The following is a 21,092-nucleotide window of genomic DNA, read 5'->3' as shown; positions in this document are numbered from 1 at the left end:
TGTTGACAAATGCATACCTGCCCGGCGTGCCTCAAAGCAAGCTTGACCCATCTCATCCTTCAGCTCCTGGTTCTCGGCGGCGATCGCCTCCCCGACAGCGACAAATCGTCCTACAGCTACACTAACTGCCTGGCCCACCCTGTGGATGGCTGCCAGGGTGCGCTCCGACTTCTTTGGCTTATCTTTGTGGTTGATCAGAGTTGTGATCTGCAGGAAGCAAAAGAGAAAGAAAAACAAGTTTAATGAGGATGCTGCTACTTTACCCCATTCAAATCAAAATAGAGTCATTAGATATTTGTGGGCAACAGAGCATCAACAAAATGTTTCCAGCCTTGTATCTGTTGTCGGCTTTTCTTTGCACTGCCTGTGCACACAACCCTATTTCTGGACACTTCTAACTTTAATTATTATTCTAAAGCTGACAAATAGCACTTAAATTTTTCTCAAGAGTGACAGACAGGTCTGTTTGAAACTGCTCCATACGCTCAACATTTGCTTTCATTCCATTTCATCTTATGTAAAACTAGCACTGTCAAGATTAATCGTATTAATCATGATTAATCAAGGCCCACAATTAGTGCACTAATGTTAATGTAACTAATGTTTTACTGGGCCTTTTAGCAGACTTTGGTTAAGCAATGTCAGTGTCTCCCTGCAGCCACAGTGATGTAAAATAAGTCCACCACTGCTCTTTAATTTCTCATTTCACTTTAAAAAGTCAAAGACAGCTCAGTGAACAAGTTCGAGTCATCTGCAACTTGTATTTCTTTCATAAAGTTCCCTTTTCTATGGTTAAGTTAATGTTTGATCTCCTAATAAAAGAAGGTCTGTAAACAGAGGGTCAACTATCCTAAAGTTAAAACAGGAGAAAAACCCAAAATGACACAAAAACAGTTTTGGTTGCAAAAAAAGTCATTTAAAATGAAATAAAATGGATGCAATTAATCCTGATAAAAAAAAAAAAAATCCTAAATTCTGATTAAAAATTTTTATCTTTTGACAGCCCAATTAAAACTTACCTTAACATTGTACTTGAAAACTTAGCATTTAAGATTTCTGGGGCAAAAAACAAAATAAATATTTAAAAAATACAGTAGCAAAAACAGAGGCTTTCTAGGTGAAAGTAAAATGATTCAAAAATGTTTGATATAGTTCACAAAAGGATTGAGGAGGTATCTGTTTTTTTAATACAGGGTATACAGTATTACCGTAGGGTGTTTAAAAACATGTCTCACAAGCATTCACCTGTGATCACATGCAACACACACTTCTTTAATCCTTTAACAAAATGCCTTGAGTTAAAAAATAAAAACATGTTGATTACAGAGGAGATGGAAGTTTTAAAAGCCGAGGCATTGTTTTTAAAACTTCACAGGTAAGCAGAGTCAAATGATCCTCCATTATTTAGGGGAAATTGAAGAAATAATCCACAACGATTATCATACAGTGTCTGAGAATGTGAAGTAATCTTCCATGTGCTTCTAAACTGATAAAGAGGGGCCTTTGTTTCTGTGTTGTGCAGCCTGGTGAGCTCCATCCTGCCGCAAGTTTATCTAATGGGAAATTTAAACTGAAAACTGAAATTGTGAAACTGTTTTCAAAAAGACTTTAAAATGTAAAATAATCAAAGGTTACAATGTGAACTGACACCTAATGAATACTGATTTCTGATTATTTTGCAGTAATGTCACTGGAATTTTTAAAAGTGATGGGACTATAAAGACAAAAGAAAAGAAAATCAGAAATCAAAAATGAAAGATTTTCATGTATTCAACATAGTAAATATTAATGACTGTTTTTTTTTTTTTTTGCACAAAAAAACCCCGAACCCTGACCCCTAAAAAATAATCATTCTGTGACAAAAGTCTTCCAAATATCCACATTTTTACAAAAGAATCCCTTGCATTTTTACGGAATTTGTGTCAGTATTTAAAGCAGTTCCGGTCTGCAGAGACTCTGAGGGACACATCACAGCCTCTCTGTGTCTCTTTCTCTCCATTAAGAGTCATTCAGGCTCTCTTCTCCAGTTTCTAAGTCTGGGCACATGTGCTGTTTGACAAAGCATAGCGTGATTATGGAACAGCCTACCATTGGTTGTCACAGCCCAGTCACAATGCATCCTGGGATATAACTAGACAATATGGCGGTGGGTTAAGATGCAGAAACAATCAAAAATAGAGTATAAATGGATAACAAGATGTTCAAAACTGGAGTGAGTCACTGGCGTGGATTTAATCTTTAAAGACCCGCAGAAAGTCAGCCAAGTTCCAGACTCGCTAGAAAACATCATTAAAAAGGCACAATGGAGGGCTTTCAGAGGAAGAAATAAGAAGAAACACTGAATTGTGGATCAAAAGTTATTTTTAACTTTTCTTCTTAAAAACACGTCTCTGCTTGTGGTATACAACAACGCTGATCTCAGAGAGTTTAAGCGATACTGCAGATACCCCAGTGTTGATATATAATACTGCCCATTTCTAGTGTATAATTTTGTCAGCATTGTTTTTGGACCATTTTTACCTAAAACTTCCTAAATTATGTGCAAAAAGTGCCCCCATCTGCTAAAGGGGCAATGCTCACTGAAACCCTTGGAGGTTAATGCCACTACTATTGTCAAATGCATCATACATCCCACCTTCAAAAATACTAAAATGTATCTTTAATGATTAAAATGATTCAATCATGAGTGTAAGATTGCACATATGCACATTATAAAGCCTGTAGAAACTCTGCATGTATGCACTTCGGATAACTTTCTTCTGTTGCATACACTATCAAAGATGGAAAGATATTATAGTTCATGCTTTTCCTAATATCATTTCGTCTTAATACAGAAATACAACTCAAACTAGTTTTAGTTAGGGTTAAACTTATTTGAATGATGAAATCAGACACTAAAAGCAAACAATCACTGCATCTGAAAGGCACTATTCAGTGGTTTGCAATCAATGCCAATGAACAATCATATTAATACATCAATTCTGTCATTTTATTTCAGAATCAATTAACATTTAACTAAAGAAACACTGAAAACATGACAATACAGCACCATATCCTTAGTTGTTGATGGTTATTTAGAGCTGCTGATAGGAGCTTTCATTTTACTTTGATATTGGCAAACACCCTGAACAAACCCAAATGTCTGATTTCAGAGATTTGATTCAAATGCTTTTTAACAGTCAGTCAAATCTCTCAGTGTAAAACTTTGCTATAAAAAAACAAAAAAAGTCTGCTCTGGTAGCACGCTGTTAACAAAATGCATTAAAAATGTATCTCGCGAACACTCTTGTTTGATTTCGTAGCTCATAGAGGCATCAGATTTGATTTCAGTCTGTTTCAGAACCATCTAAAAATCCTTCAAAGGAGCGTAAGTCTTCCAAAAATGTTTTGTGAAGCAGTTACACAACTGAACACTGCTTATCTGGAGTCACACCTTCTCATATGATGGTGAAAGCCTGCCGTGCTGTTAGAGGGAAACAACACCTGTGATAATGGAGCAAGTCGAGTCTGCAGCACTCACTGCCTCTGCTTATCAGGAGAGTAGCTACAAGTGGAGATAACATTTTGGAAAACAGCATGAGGGGAGCCTCGTATGCGTCTCAGGAAGGGAGAAGGTACTCATACCCATCTCCATACCCCACAGCTGATGTTTAATAAACGAGCACCTACAAGGAAAGCAGATGGTACAGTAGATGCTGAGTGTCTTCTGTGGCATTATTTGGGACCCCTGGGTGCACAGAAACCCAACTCAGGTGGGGACACTTAGCGGTAATTGAGGACATCAATTATGAATGGGTAGAGCCAATTATCATCAATTATGTATTGATTGTTGCCACTCTCTCCAGCTGCTGTCTTTGTAGGTGCATGTGTGTGTGTTTGTGTGTCTTGAAACATTTGGGTCACAGAGTGGCGGGTGGTGATTTTAATTGGTCCACAGCTGCAGGTGGTCCAAGCAGGGAATCTTTTACAGTGGAGTCTTTGTGGGCTACAGAGCTCACGCTGCTTCTGCTGAGCTCAGACGGCTGTTTGAGAGAGCGGCGTCGTGACATAGGAATGTAACAACACAGCTTTGTCAGCATATCACAAAATTAACCCTCAGATGGGGAGGGAAATTTGAGCTCAAACACAGCATTGATGTTTTAATTATCCGAGTTCTTGGCTTGATTTGAAATCACACAAAATAAAATTGGCTAAGGAGATGAATTTTCTGCCAACAGTCGTTTTGATTTATCCATACCTGAAGTTCTAAATTCAGGACAATATGTGACTACCACAGGAAGCTTTCTGTGGTTCTGTTTAGTTACTGTTCTGCAAAAATTGTCTACATAAAGTCTTTGCTGCATTTACACTTCAGAAAAGAGTGGAAAATGTTCCTAACGAAAATTGATAAATGAAGGGGATCACTGGTGGACTCAGAGGGGGGGTGACTGCCCCACTTGGCACAAAAGTTTGAAAAAAACTCACCAAAAGTGGCCTTTTAGATGCTTCTATAATAAATGAGCATGTAAAGTGCCCTATAGGGTACCATAGGCAAAATTTGACAAAGTACCCTCTGTGGTGCCAACTGAGTGGGCAACATTTAACAGAATTCCATCTTTGGTTCCCTCTTTTTGGGCAAAATTTGACAAAGTGCCCTCTAAGGTGCCATCAAAGCGGGCAAAATGTACATAGTGCCCTCCAGTTGCACCTGTAGGAACCCTCTAGGGCAGTGGTTCCCAAAGTGTGGGTCGGGACCCCCAGGGGGGTCACGAAACAATGAAGAGATGTTGCAGGATGCTTTTCATAAAACAAAGAGAAATTTTGTATGATCTTAAATCATAAACTGTGTCTATTATTAAAAAAACAGTTGAGACGACTACAAATTAAAATCTTAATGTTGTTATTAAGTGACATTTGTGCTTAAATGCAAGTAAAAGTTACAAAAACTTCCTAAATGCAAGTTTTGTGCATGATGTTTAGTACAATATCATGCACTTTATCCCCCTCAAAGGAAAATGGGGGTCCCTGATCTCTGACACTGTTATTTTGGGGGTCTCGGACTGAAAAGTTTGGGAACCCCTGCTCTAGGGTGCCCTCTAACCTGGGACTTCCACTGGGTCCGTCTCTGGCTGCACTGTAGTTTGACTGCATGCGTGGCTGTTGGTCAGCATCCACCTGTGTTTAGTGCACAGCCAGAGCAGCCCGCGGACTGCTTGACTCGCAAGACCGAGTTCACGCAGGACTTACAGAATCATGGCCAGCCATACAAGATGATACCACTGAAGTGCTTTTAAAACACAAACACATGTGAAGCCATTGTTTTGAACTGCAGGAGTTGGAGAGGGTGGACTTGCTTGGATTTTAGGGTTGAAACAATTCCACGAGCAAATCAAGTGACTCAATAAAAAAATTCTTTAAGGCAAATTTCCAGCTTGCAGGCTTCATTTAAATCAGTCATGTATCCATATATGTCTATGGTGGAAGCTTGGACTTCACAAAGTGTGTTGCACAGCATGCTGTGATGTGCATGGATGGTCACTCATGTTGCACAATGCAACTTCTATCGCTGTAACTATAAAGTAGCATACAGGAAAAATGATGCATGGTGTGAAAATTATGAGGGAAATGAGAAAATGCAGTGATGTTGAAAAGCACGTGTGCTGCGTCTTTTTTAATTCCTGACATCACTGATCAGTGTCAAAATGAAAGGTTAAAAACATGTTACAAGTTTTCCACAGAATCAACCGCCATCCTGTGCATAGAGTTTACACACTGCACATGCAGCCTGCAGGAGCCATCCACATGAGACAGTGGTCAGTTTGGGTCTGCAGATGACACAGGGTTTTATAAACGTCACTAATAGACCTGAGGTTTATACAGAGCACTGACAGGATTCATGAGTTAAGTCCTGTTTGGTGCTTTTGGTCTCTCTCTCCCTTCTGCATGCACATGTTGGGTGAATCAGTTAAGTATTATTTATTTAAAATTAAGCGCCGTGGAGTCTTGGTTACTGCATGTTTTAAAAAGGCTTCATCTTGATAACAAATAGATTACAGTCAAATAGAAACATGTTATTGCCACAAACAGTGAGTGAGGCAGAGAGACCAACAAGGTCAGAGTTCATCAGTAAGGATTCAAAAGGGCATAGAAAAATCTTTACACCTTCAAAATGTTCCCTCCAGGTCGAGGGATGGATTTAAAAAAGGCTTATTCTTATAGCAGATTTACTCACAAACAAAAATGTGGTTGAAAAAATAAAAGTGACTGGACAATAGATTCCTATAATCTAATAGTTCAGCCTTCAGGCATTATTATGTTAAAGCCCTTTACAAAAATAAAAACAATTCAATATCAAATGGAATATAAAAATAAACTTCGTATAAGACAGAAGGCAATAGCATTCAAAATTTCCAGGCAGAGGATCCCCAAACTTAATAATGGCAGCATTTGTATGACTACTCAATCAATTTGCCTTTTGAATTTCAGATCATGTTTTATGTCATTAGGACTGAAATCCACATTTTTAAATACACTTCTGTTAGAAAACCTGTGTCATATGTTATAATAGCTTTTACAAATAAACAGGTTGTAGTTCATTTAAGAGACTCATTTTCTCTTCTCACTTCTTTAGTGCCATTGCTCTTAAATGAGGCAAAAATGATTAATTAAAAAAATAAACACAGAATATTTCTTACTTGATTACTCCAGTGATCCATAGAAGAATCGATAGAGTACTCAAATACAAAAATAATCAATTACTGCAGTCCTCGTTAGAGTGATAGTTTCTGATTCTGAGTGGCTGCTCGGTACTTCTCCACATGTAGCTAATGGTTTAATTTTTTATCCTAAGATGCCTTTATCTGCTTATTTTTCAATTAATCTTCAATGGCAGAAAACAGCAAAGTGCCACTAAAAGCTGGAAAACTCACAACACCTCCACAGAAGAGGGACCTGTAAGCTGCAACAAATGGTTCTCGACTGTGAATGCTACAATACCAAATGTGTCTGAGTCAGAAAAACCTCTTGAGCAGCTGCCCTGAGAGACCTGACCCACATCAACCCTGTATGTATCACACATCATCCACTCTGACAACTCCATCAATACCACTGAGTTTCAAAATTCCTCAACTGATTTGGACCAAACTTTGCACACTGTTAAAGCTTTTTACTGAATCACTGGGTGCAGAAAATGTACAGTTCAATGGCAGGATTCAGTTTAGCAGGCATACGACTGCCTACAGACAAACCAGAGCATAGAAAATATAAACCATTTTAACAGCATAAAATGGTATTCTCTATAGTACATTTTAGCAGGAACAACAGTTGCAGGTGGTTAACATTTATGGCTGTATCATGAGGAGAACAACATGGACTGACTCTCCTTCAGATACAAATTAAAGGTCACATATTTTACCCCTTCAAGACAAGTTCATATTGGTCTCAGAGGTCCCCAAAAGATGCCTGTGAAGGTTGTTGCTGAAAAAACACTCCAGTATTGGATTTTTACATGTCTGAAAAACCTCTGTTTCAACCCTGCACAAAACGAGCTGTTTCTGTGTCTGTGGCTTTAAATGTTACTGAACTGTCTGACTCCGCCCCGACCACGCCCCTCTCAGGAAATGGATGTGGCTCTCCTGATCCTCCTCTTAGCTGGCAGTGGAGAGGAGGATCAGGAGAGGAGGGCAGGACTTTCTTCCAAGCAGGGAAGGACCAACCGAACCTGGGGGCGGTGCTAACTCCCTACACGACATCATGAGGGAAAACGGCTTGTTTCAGCACACAATTTATGAAAGGTGAACAAGAGGAGGAGGCCTGTCCACAAGCTCCGATTCTTCGGGGCTTGTGGACAGGCCAGGGGCATATATTTTTGCTAGAAAATTCTGAAAAAGTGTATTTTGCACAATACCTGACCTTTAGGGTATGCCTAATATATGTTGTGCATGATAACTTTACCCTTTATTGCATAGCATTGCCCTCAGGCAACAAACTAATTGTTGTCATAACACGTCCCCATTTTGGTGTTCTTTTTAAATACAATATTGCAGCAGATGGATGGTATTCTGTGCCATACATCTGCCGCATCCATTGTCATACTATAAGACTGAGTGTCATTCCCAACGCTCAAAATCGAGCCATAGTTTTGACAACCTAAAACTCCAGCTGAGCTAGGTCTGTTGTTTCTATTCAACAAACTTATTCATATATACTGCTGAGAAATACACCATATATAGGCGGGTAATTGCAGTTGATACTCTATATGGATAAAAGTATTCAGCCGCTTGACCACTGCACCAGCAGGAACGTAATGATATTGTATTCAAATACATATACCTTAATATGGTGTCCCCTTCTCCCTTGTTGCAGCTTCAACAGTCTCTTCTTGGAGGGCTTTCCATGAGACTTTGAGAGTTTATATGGGAATTTGTGCCCATTCATTCTGTAGAGCATTCATGGGGTCAGGCATTGATGCTGGATGAGAAGACCTGGCTCGCAATCTCCGTTCCAGTTCACCCTGAATTTCTCCCCCAATTTAAAAAGTGAATTTAAGGCCCTGTAGTGTATGAAAACAGGCAGAAATGTTCATATCTGCTTATACTGATAAAGTCATGGACCAAAGTATTGGCACCCCTGGATTTTTTCCAGAAAATACACCATTTCTCCCAGAAATTGTTGAAATTATAAATGTTTTTGGTGTACATGTGTTTATTGCCTTTATATGCATTGGAGCAACACAAAAAATCTGAAGCAAACAGACATAATTGACATAATTTAACACAAAACTCAAAAAATGGGCCAGACAAAATTGTTGGCACCCTCAACTTAATATTTGGTTGCACACCCTTGGGAAAAAATAACTGAAACCAATCACTTCCTATAACCATCAACAAGTTTCTTACACCTCTCAACTAGAATTTTGGACCACTCTTCTTTTGCAAAGTGCTCCAGGTCTCTCAGATTTGAAGGATGCCTTCTTGCAACAGCAATTTTAAGATCTCTTCATAGGTGTTCAATGGGATTTAGATCCAGACTAACTGCTGGCCACTTCAGAACTCTCCAGCGCTTTGTCTCCAACCATTTCTTGGTGCTTTTTGAGGTATGTTTGGTGTCATTGTCCTGCTGGAACACCCATGACCTCTGATGCAGACCCAGCTTTCTGACACTAGGCCCTACATTGTGGCCCAGAATCTTATATAGTCTCCAGAATTCATAATTCCTTGCACACAGTCAAGGCACCCAGTGCCAGAGGCAACAAAATAACCCCTAAACATCTTTGAACCTTCACCATGTTTGACTGTAGGTACTGTGTTCTTTTCTTTGTAGGACTCATTCCATTTTCTGTAAACGGTAGAATGACAGGCTTTTCCAAAAGCTCTACCTTAGTCTCATCTGTCCACAAAATGTTCTCCCAGAAGGATTGAGGCTTACTCAGGTACATTTTTGCAAACTCCAGTCTGGCTTTTTTATGTCTCTTTGTCAGCAGTGGGGTTCTCCTCGGTCTCCTGCCATAGCGCTTCATCTCATTCAGATTACGACGTATGGTCCGAGCTGACACTTTTGCACCCTGAGTCTGCAGGACAGCCAGAATTTGTGTGGAAGTTGACTGAGGATGTTTATCCACCATTCCAACTATCCTGCGTTGCATTTGTTTGTCAATTGTTCTCTTCCGTCCACGTCCAGGGAGATTAGCCACAGTTCCATGGGTTATAAACTTCTTGATTATATTACGCACAGTTGACAGAGGAATTTCAAGATCTCTGGAGATGGTCTTGTAACCTTGAGATTGTTCATATTTTTCCTCAGTTTTGCTTCTTAAGTCCTCAGACAATTCTGGGCTCTTCTTTCTCTTCTCCATGCTTGGTGTGACACACACAGGCACACAACACAAAGGCTGAGTCAACTTTTAGACATTCTATCTGGCTTCAGGTGTGATTTCTAGATTGCCAGTACCTGTTACTGCCACAGGTGAGTTTAAATGAGCATCACATGCTTGAAATAAAATGATTTACCCACAGTTTTAAAAGGGTGCCAACAATTTTGTCCGGCCCATTTTTTGAGTTTTGTGTTAAATTATGTCAATTATGTCTTTTGTGTTGCTCCAATGCACATGAAGGCAATAAACACATGTATACCAAAAAAAATCTGTAATTGCAACAGTTTCTGGGAGAAATGGTGTATTTCCTGGAAAAATTCCAGGGGTGCCAATACTTTTGTCCATGACTGTAATTAACTTTTTTAGCTAATATTTGCTGATACTGATGTACCATTAATATCCTGCATTTCTATCCTGCAGGATGATTTGGAAGAAACAGCATTAAGAGACATGCATCTCCAAATGTAAAAGCATCCATCTGTCTAACTCAAAGTTTCTCTTGTGTGTTTAAAGGCCTTTTAAGCTTTTCATCAGTGAGTATTTTTCTCTGTCACCATTATTCAGTAGCAGGATCCTGGCCCACAGAGTGCTCCAACAGCACTCCTTTTGTTCAGCCACCATATGCATCATCTTTTATCTCTGTATTAAAGCTTCCCCTCCTGGGAGCCCAGTGTTTTTCACTGACTCATCCACGCAGAGTAGGACACTCCGTGGAGAGCACAAACTGACTGGACGTTACACAGCCTAACAGAGGGAATTAGGGCACCGTGACACATGATTCAGACCTACATCATAAAACAAGACTTGCTGTCCAACGCCTGGTGTCACTTATGTTACATAACAGACCTGATAAACTCTTCATAGACCTAAAGTTAAGGTCTCTGGGCACTGGAGAATTTGCTGGTGCATTTTCCGTGTCTAATGTGTGAGATTAAACGTTTGTTAATGCATGCATGCAGGAAAAGCCTGATTGTTTTCCAAGAGTGCCTGCAGCAAATGGTGACACTCATCAGCACTGGCACTGATCCAGAAACCAGCGTTTAAGGCGAACGAGCGAGGAACTCAGCCTGTGAGTGTGTGCATGCATGCAGGTAAACAAACACAAGCATCTTTCAAGGAGAACTGTCAGGCAAAGAGGAAGAGGACGTGACAGAAAGAGATTGAGAAGCAGACAGAGCGAAACCAAACAGGGTCAAGAGATCTTCCTGTGAAAAAGCTTTCTCCACGCTGCAGCTCATGAAGAAAGTTTAACAAGTTTAACACACAGGGAGTGCGTGTGTGTGAAAGACAAACACAAAGTAAAAAAGTCAGTGAGTGAATAACAAAAAAAGAGAGTGTGGAGAGAGAGGAGAGTACACACTGCCTGGGATTTCCTCCATTAGGGATTTCTAGGTGGGTACATTTACTGAGCCGTGCAAACAGGAACAGCGAAGGGAGGAGAGAACAATATTGATACAGTGCCATCGCAGAAGAGAGGCCACTCTGTTTGAGAGTGTATCAAACAAGCTTCTGAGTCTTATGGGTGGAATTTACAACTACTTCTTTGTAAGAGTGCTGCTAATGATGACTTTATGATTGTTTTTAGAGTCTTCAAAGCTTCAGAGACATAAAAAAAAGCCCATCTAAAGTGTATCTAAGTCAAAAGTGATGTCTTTAGTTAGTTTCTTTGGTAAACATACCAGTTCAACAGTTATTACTTGATTTAAAAATTTCAAAAACAGGATATTTTTACATAAGGAATCAGGGAATGACCCATGTATGTCAGTTCAGCTGAAAAATCACAAGAAATATGACTACAAAAAATCTATCTGTAAATTTAGGAAAATATGAAAAAATCTGGGGGTGCAATGATCAAATAATGAATAAATACATCAATTAGTTGATCAAATATCTAGTCAAATGGGTAGTTTGTTGCAATGCAGCCTGATGCTACATTCATTTTTTCGCTTATTAATTTACTCTCAGTACCCCATTATCGCAGAGTGAAAACTAAATTTCAGAATATTTATTAAAAATGTATTAAAAATAAAAAAAAACCTGTAATATCACATTGACATGAGTATTCAGACCCTTTGCCACAACACTTGAAATTCAGCTCAGCTTCCTCCCATTGCATTGTATTGAACTGTATGATATAGCAACATAACATAACTGGATGTAATGTAGCATGACATAAAGCAAAACAAAACATAACGTAGCATAAGGTTACAACGTCAGATAACGTAACATAAAAACGCAACCTAAAGTAACATAATGCTGCCTAAAATAACGTAACGTAACATAATATAATGTAGCAATGTATCATATCATAACTTAACCTAAAGCAACTTAAAGCAACCTAAAATAATGTAACATAATATAACGCAGCAATGTATCATGACTAGGACTGAACAATTTGGGAAAATAATCTAATTACGATTTTTTTAAATCCAATATTGAGATTGCGATTTAATATGCGATTATTTATCTATTATATATTTTTGAAGTTTCTCATCTCCTGTATGTTCCAACAAAAACAAGCAATATTTCATTCTATACTATAACCAACACAATATTAGATTAGATTAAAATTAGATTGACTCATTTTGCAAATTGGATATGAACTGTTGTATTAAAGTAAATCATAATTTTAATATAGTTCTAGTATTTAACAAGAAAAACATACAAAAATGAAGAAACTAGTATATTTTTTGTACACTATTCCAATAATATGTCACTAGAGTGATTGCATGATATGTAATGCATAATGTTTCTGCTGCAAAAAGTTTTAAACTGGTATTTTGATACAAATTGCAGATTAAAGAAATATCAAACCTTCTGTGATTTGAAAATTGCAGCAGGCCATATTGCGATTTAATCTCATTTGCGATTAATTACCTACCCCAAATCATAACATAACCTAACATAAAGTAACATAAAGCAACCTAAAATAATGTAACATAAAGTAATATTACATAACATAACGTGACAAAATGTAACATAATGTAATATATTTATATATGTATGTATGTATGTATGTATGTATGTATGTATGTATGTATGTATGTAGGTATGTATGTATGTAACAACCCATCATAACATAATATAAACTTAAAGCAGACTAAAACAACGTAAAATAACAACATGACATAACATAACATAAATTAATGCAACATAACGTAACTAGGCATAGTGTTACATACATAATGTAATGTAACATAACTATACATAATGTAACATAACGTAACGTAACATTATTGAACATAAAATAATGTTACATAACATAACATAATGTAATCTAACATAATGTAATGTCATGTAAATAAACATTGTATCAAATCATATTGCATCAAATTACATTGTATCATTGTATTCTCCTGTATCCTAATGAATTATAGGGATTAAGCTGGTAATTTATACCATTAATGTTTTCTGTCACTTACTCCTGATGCCCAAAAGGGTTATTATCTTTTTTTAATTAACCATACAGTTACAGAAAACAGAAAAAATGGTCAAATTTCTCAGCCAAAGTGAAATACTCAGTTTGATTTTTTTTTTAAAAACCAAACAGCAAAAACCAAAGCCTTTTTACAGATTTAACAATAGCAGAAAATCCTCAAATTTATTAAGTTGAGCGATGAAAATCTTGGGCTTCTTTGCTGAAATTTACCAAAGAGATTATGGTAGCATCTGTAAGCCCTGATGATTTTTGAAATATGTTGGCTCTTAAAGTGATTTGGCCATTATAATTAGGGCTTTTTAAGTATTTCTTTCCTTATCTATTTACATTTTCATGCTTTGAGTGCCTGGTGTCTTCTCCTTTTATATTCAAGTTGATATACAGTGCTTAACAAATTTATTAGACCATCTGTCATATTTGTCTCAAAGCCCATGAGGTGCTTTAATGCGGACTCTTTCATTTTCAGTGAGCTCTCCACATTCTACCAATTTGAACAGGAATGAGGGATTTCAAACTGAATTCACCCAAATTTGAGCCAGCTCACTGGGCTTCTCTGAGAAGTCAGATATTAATCAAGCATAACATTCAACCACTAAAACTCATTTTTCTGAGAATGCAAGTAGATAACTACAATTTGACATAATAATCAAGAAATATTAATGAGCTTTACTATTTTTTCAGTTTTTCTGTAAATCAGAATATTTGAAAATTTATGGATAACGATAATAATTAAATTTTAGCATTAAAAATATAATTTTGTTTAAAGAGCTTCCACATATTGGTGTATTAACCATTGCAAAAACATAGAAAATGATTTTGGTAACTACCAATACTGTTAATTTAGGGCAGCTGTGGCATAAACCTTACATTGGTTAGGGTTAGGGTGGTCTAATAAATTTGTTAAGCACTGTATGTAAAATAATGAGGCAATGAGGTCTGCTTCCTTCCCTACAGACAGCCACTCAGCCATTAAAACCTCTGTCCACAAAAGGTTAGGAGTGCACTATGTGTTTGGCTGCAGTTTACTCATTGGTTCTCTCTGCTCATTGCATTCTTCATCTCAGTTTCACACACACCCTCCTCTTCACCATGCTCTGCTCTGCTGCACTCCAGCAGTGTCTGAATGCCAATGAGCCCGGCCAACCAAGCCGCATCCGGCCCAAAAGCCTCCTAACCCCCCACAAAAAGGATTTACACGACAAGAAATCTGTGAAATAAGCACAAATGTGGCTTTAGATGCAAAGTCAGACTTTCAGCTGGTTTGTTGTATTGACAGGACAAACTGAACACTTCCATGACCTGAAAAACTTAACTCCTTCCCGTTTTGGCTGATGCAGGGGAATGTCTTCATCCTCGTTAATTCCCTGAATTCAAGAGAATGATTCCAACTCCCTGACATCACTTACATGGAAGACAAAATCTAAATCTGGCCTCAAAACTAAACTGAGAAATCTTACATCAATTAATTCAGAAAGTTCAATTCAGTCCAGTATTAGCTGCCCTGCAGAGGCTTCCTGCTCCCTCAAGAATTGATTTCAATAGTCTCTTCCTTGTATTGAAAGATCTAAATGAGCTATAACTAAACTGAGTTGCAAGCTTCCCCCTTTGCCTTTGATTCTAGGTTGCAGTGCGTCCAACGGCGTACCCACCAATGAGAGCGGGCAGACCATGTAGCATCATCAGCTTGACCATACATACTTTCACTGCTCATAAGCATAAACACAACTGTAGCTTCATTCGAGCCAGGATTTCATCCTGATTCTTTTTCTTCTTTTTATGAATTTTGCTGTGCCTGTAATGCACGCCAGGCCAGCTTATGGTGGAGGGACAGCAAGCTAGCAGCATCAAAAGACAGACATGATTGTTATGCTTCTGAAGTCACATGATCAGGCCTGGTCGTTGGCAGGTTAGCAGGTGAGTGGTCTCAGTGGTCTCACAGTCTAGCTGAGTCATCTAGTTTGTGTGCTCAGAGGACTTAAGTTGAAAAAATCTTTACAAATTTTCCATATGTCTGTGGTCTCCAACGTTTTTAAAATCATTTAAGATTTGAAAATCGCACACATCCCTCTACCCAGCCACACTTTCCAACTTATTCTGGGTGGTTGAGGCGTTCCCAGAACAGGATATATAATCCTTTTGACTGAATTCATGGTCTTCCCCGAGGTAACCTCCCACCTGGAGATGTCCAGAAGACCTCCAAAGGGAAGCGCCAAGGAGGCATCCTGACCAGTGTGAAGGGGCAGCAGCTCTACTCCTGGTTCCCTCAGTTTTAGAGCAGCTAAGAGAAACCAAAGGAGAAAAAAAGGACCCAGCAGCAAAGTTTGGAGGCAGCATGGTATTCATTATTTCATGTATGTATTTGTTAAGAACTAATGACGCATGTCTTTATAAAGACAGGCTTGAAATCCTGGTCTATAATGCTCTTTTAAACTGTAATAAACCCGTCATCACAAGGAGGCTCTCCACCAGCACTTCACGGATGTAGATATGAGAAGATTAGCGGTTGGCGTGTAGTAGGAACAGCGTGGTATGACAGTTTTTAAAGTATGTAGGCTGTCGGGGGTTGAACTCACATCTAACTGCTCAACTTAAGTGAAAAGAGGCCACAAATCAAAGCACGGCATTAATCTGCATAGAGGAATGAAGGCTAGCAAAGCTAGCTACTAATGTTAGCCACGCTCTACACAATATATCAGGATCACATCATGCCTGCTAACACAACAACCCTGTGATGAATTTGACTGTTTCCTAAGATTTTTCTTCTCTTTAGACTAGTCGGTTAAACAAAATTTAACTTGGCAAAATGGAGAAATATACGCCTGGGTAGATCCCTTTTAAAAACCTCTTTGAGCTAGCAATTGTACCATTCCAGATATGCTATCCATGCCTTTGTAACCTTTACTGAGGTGTTTCCAGCAAACCTGAAACTCAGATGACTTTTTGGGGACTATAAAGATTAACTCCACCCAAATAGATCTGATCTTAAACATCTTTTTATCAATGTTTTAACCCATTTTTACTGCTAGCTTTAATGCTAACTACTATACTGTTTCGTAGAGGGATAGAGGGCCTGTGATGTGGCCCTCTGTGTCACTGTCATTTTAATATTTAGCAGTTAAACTCACAATAATTAGCAGGAAAACAACTTTAAGTGTCACAGAGAGGCTGTACATTACCATTCTATTTGTTGAGCCATGTTCTGAGTTCACTGTAGGGCTAAAATTTCCAACGCTCAGTCGGTCCAGAAAGTTTAAACTGGTATTGGCTGATCTCCAAGGCCCTGGCATTGGTATCGGGAAGGAAGAAATGGTACTGGAACATCCCTGACAAAGACTGCAAGAAATTATTCAGCCCTGCACACCTAGAGCTTCTGTTTTCATTGTCATGGTATCTTAACAGGTATCCATATCATTGGACTGGATCAAATTGATACAAATTGATATTTCATGATACTGGTATCATGAAAGAACTTATGTCACTCTAACCTTGTTTACATGATGTGGATGTCTTTCTGTTTTCCTAATTTAAAGCACTTTGAGCTACATAGCTCATATGTTTTGTGAGAGGAGCTGTAGAAATGAAGTTATCATTATAAGCATTGCATATCTGGCTTAAATGAAAAGCTGTGTAACTACATGCAGTTGTGTTTATGATCGCTCCGTCTCAGTGTCATTATCACAGCAGAGGTCTGTCCCCTTCTTGTTACTCTCTCCCCTGCTATACAACCAGTCAATTCCCAGCCATCTACCTCTCATCTTCTTTGTTGTCCATAATTAGAGAACGATTACAAGGCCATAAAAATGACATCAACAGCTCTCTCACAGCAACACAATACACTAAACAGAGCCCACCCATTGGCTTGCAGGAAATCTACACTAACACCTCAAGGACACAGCCACTGAGTATAAATCAGAGCATAACAAAAGCTGGAAATGTTTGTGGCTGCCTCCCATGGATACTCGCAGACTTTCACTGAAAGGCTGACTGTGCTAGGAGAAAGTCTGGAGTCATTCTTTCTTCCTGTGTGTGTTTTATTGTCCTCCGTCCTGAGTCTCGGATTGTGCAGTTGTAAAGTTGTGTAGATAAACGCTTGTGTTAGTGGAAGAAAAATCCAGTTTGCTCAAAAACAGATCAATTCAAAGTCTCTTTTCAGATGGCGAAGTGGAGTGTAAGAAATCCCTCGCAAACAACAGCAGCGAGATAAAAGTGATTTTGAACACTCCATCCTGGTGCCCCTACAGGGTTTTTATTAAACCCACGATGAAGCCATTCATCACAGTGATTGCCTGCTTGTTAAGTGTTACATAGGCCTGCTTACTCGTCTAATTTATGTCTCTGTTTCTTTTAAGTCTCACTCAGACTCTGGAGAAAGGAATGACTGAAAAATAGCAGTAGCCCAAAGCCGAATGAGGGCATGAAAAGTTTAAATGAGAAACAGAATTGTGGCAAAACAATCACCTTCACTAGTGGCCTCCATGTGCAGTAGGTAGAGCCCGACCGATTTTTCCTGCGGGCCTATTAATCGGCCGATTATAGCGTTTTACAGATTAATCAACATTGGCCAAAATGTAGCCGATATATTAACTTTTTTGTGGGGATTGTCTCTGCTCCTGTTGCTCTGTGTTGTGTCTCCATGCTGGACTCAGCCCATGTGCATGTCCCCTCCCCCTAAGATGCAGAGTTCAGCAGCAGCTCTCCCTCACTCAGTGTTGCCAACTTAGCGACTTTATCGCTATATTTAGCAAGTTTTCAGACCCCTCTGGCGACACTTTTTCAAAAAAGCAACTAGCGACAAATGTAGCAACTTTTTCTGGTGTTACTGGAGAGTTTTGGAGACTCTGACGTAAAAGCACGTATCGTTGCTGCTCTTCTCACTGAGCAGCGCTGCTGACGTGGGCCCCTCTCCATCCCTAAGCAGTCACGGGCAGCCCCGTCCTCACGTAGTTCGACTGCAGCAGAGTAGAGGACTAACGGCCGTCTCAGGCTGGGATCGTGTTTTGCTGCTTGCGTGTGCCGCGCATGTCAGCTCCTGGTTCCTGCCGGTGCGGCTTTCACACAGGGCGCGAGTTTTCTGCCTGTCAGCCGCATCTCCCTGCTCCCAAAGCCCTGTCCTCAAAGCGACTTCATTTAGTGTACAGAGGAAGTGTGTCGGGAATTATTCAAAATAAAAGCATTCTGTACAAGTGAACGGGGTTTCTCTACAGAAAAGTTAAAACCGGGCTTTTACTTTGAAAAGCACAAACCAGAAGAGCATTCATACGGTGTTTATCTTTCCTGTGACATATTCTACCAGTGTAGACAGAAAGTTTCACCAATAGTAGATCTTTAGAGAACAGCTTTATAAAACAGGCATATTTAAGCTTGTGGCCTTCCTCAGGGTTATCAAGAAACACATTGTAAACATATTCTATGTGCATATTTGCCACAGCGATGTAAATATGGCTCTCCATTTATCATTTTCCTGTCTAATATGGTCCACAGCCACAGTATAAGACTATTACACAGCGTTTTTAGTCGTCTAAGTTGCATCTTTGTGAAATAAACAAAGATAAATGCAACTGGTTATTCACATGTCCACATTTATGTTCATGTACAGTATATATCCTGTGTATATCCATGTTCTTATTTCGTATATCGGCCAAAATATTGGATATTGGCTGTTTTTAGCCCCCAATATCGGTATCGGCATCGGCCCCAAAAATCCCATATCGGCCGGGCTCTAGTAGTAGGTTGTTTCATGTCGTCCCTAAGTGTCTGTCGAATATCACATCCAAGCTGAAACATAGCTGCCAAACACTCATGTTGGGGCCGTAACCATAGACTGGCTAGAGCTCAGGTTAAAAGGCCTTCTTTATGGCACTACTGCCCAGATTTAAACAAACGGTGAAGGAAAGCATCTCACTGGATGACAACTGCGCTGATGACAAATTTCCATTTAGCCCTTTTGGTTGAGGATGCTTCTTCCAATCTTTCTTCAGAAAGTACAGGCTGGTCCATAAAACACCAGGGTTCAGTAAGGCAGGGACACCGGATGGAAAGTGATGCAGACTGAAGGAGTCTGTGAGCTGCTATCCTTAATCCTTTATCAGAAACGTCCTGAAGTAGTGTTGATAAGTTCCACTGATGATAGCAGCCCTCTGGGTTTGAGAGCATGGTCAACTCCCTACTGGTAACTCAGGATCTCTCTTGCTCAACAGTTTCCATTGAATCTTCTCTCTCTCTTTTGGCCTGCTGAGTCTCTATCTGGAGCAGTTCCCATCCTGGGGTCCACGAACCCCTCGGAAGGGAGCCAAAGATCTCGAGGAGCATGAGGCGTTGTCTGCTCTGAGGCTGTCCAATTTAGATATGTGGTGATATAGAGATAGATTAAAGACATGTATCAAATAAAATCATGGCAAAACTCTACCCAAAAAGTGTATACAAAGGTCTTTTGTTGTTTTGTCGATGAAACAGTTCAAATTTTTGTTGATTGTTAAATTTTTATTCATATGGCTCTGGGGGTGTAGCCTTCAAAAATGAAACCCCTTTTCTTAAAACAGCATGAAAATTAGTTAAAGTGGCAAAAATGGGTAATAAAGGTGGCGGAGTAGGATTCAAAAGTGGCAAAAGTGGGTCTAAAGAGGCAAAAATGGGCTAACAAAGACAATAAAAATCCGGAGAGTTGTACAAATCAGTTGAAAGTGACAAAAACAGCCAGGAAAAGTGCAAAAAAAGTGTTAACAGTGGAAAAAAACTGTCCAACAGAGGCAAAAATTGGCAGATAGTGGCAAAAATGGGCTAAAATTGCAAGAACTGCAGAAAAAGCAGACAAAAAGTGTTATATTGACAAAAAATTGATTTAAAGTGGAAAAAATGGACAGAAAAGGTCTTCAATGTGATTAATTAGTGGCACAATGGGTTTACAGAGGCAAAAAAATGGGCAGAAAGTGGCATAAAGAGGCAGAAGAAGTGTTAAAAGGGTTAACAGTGGAAAAAAAATTGGTCGAAAAAGGCAACCATTGGTAGATAGTGGCAAAAATGGCCTAAAATTGCAAAAACTGCAGAAAAAGCAGACAAACACTGTTAAAACTGACAAAAACATGATTTAAAATGGCAAGAATGGACTGTAAAGATGTTTAATATGATTATTTAGTGGTAAAAATGAGTTAATAGAGGCAAAAACATTGGCAGAAAGTGTCAAACAGAGATCAAAATTGATGAAAAATGGCACCAAGACAAGCTTCAATGCTACTGATCTAACACACATACATGAATGCAATCAATTAACCAAAACTGGGGAGTGCCCGTTCTCTGGGTAGATTAGGGGCCTAGTCAAATCTGTGGGCTAGCCTGGTGCCAAGGCCAGGAAAGTGTGCTATACCCAAGCACAGACTACCACGGTCACATTGGTCAAACGTACTGGACTTTAGGCTCAAACATGCCCAGGCTTGGTGCAGATTGCCTAGTGTGAGTGAGTCCTCAGTCTAGCCTCAAAAGAGGTTATTAGGAGGATATAAAAGTTCTAATTTTTTAAAAAGGCAATAAAAACAATCTGCTTTCAAATTAAAAGTTAATTGTGATTCATTATCATGAGCTCAACACTGACCATAATAACCCTGAGTATAATTTTGGCAAAATTGTGCAGCCCCATTTCACGCGTTTTATCATGCTGGCTGTGCTATTTGTTTTGTTCAGCAGTCTCTTAATATTTGACCATGATTTTTGTGTAGTCCATATTTTGTTCACCACTTGCTTGCTTGCTTGCATTCATCAAAATTCACTTTCTTCCACCGAGTCAGCACACCTTTCTTCTTCAGCTTCCAA

The 21,092-nt window shown here is 39.1% G+C and overlaps 1 protein-coding gene across 1 annotated transcript in view; it reads right to left on the bottom strand.

The window, feature by feature from the left end:
* ctnnal1 (catenin (cadherin-associated protein), alpha-like 1) overlaps positions 1 to 21,092 on the bottom strand; it is a 122,517-nt gene that overhangs the window by 50,230 nt on the left and 51,195 nt on the right. Inside the window, exon 3 of the mRNA XM_041808241.1 lies at positions 18 to 207. Coding sequence (XP_041664175.1) covers positions 18 to 207 — 190 coding nt within the window. The remainder of the gene's footprint in view (positions 1 to 17; positions 208 to 21,092) is intronic.

Source organism: Cheilinus undulatus, linkage group 16 (assembly GCF_018320785.1).
Source record: "Cheilinus undulatus linkage group 16, ASM1832078v1, whole genome shotgun sequence".
NCBI classification, from domain to species: Eukaryota; Metazoa; Chordata; class Actinopteri; order Labriformes; family Labridae; genus Cheilinus; species Cheilinus undulatus.
Note: the sequence above shows the minus strand (reverse complement) of the source record. Positions and strands in the feature narration are given on the sequence as shown.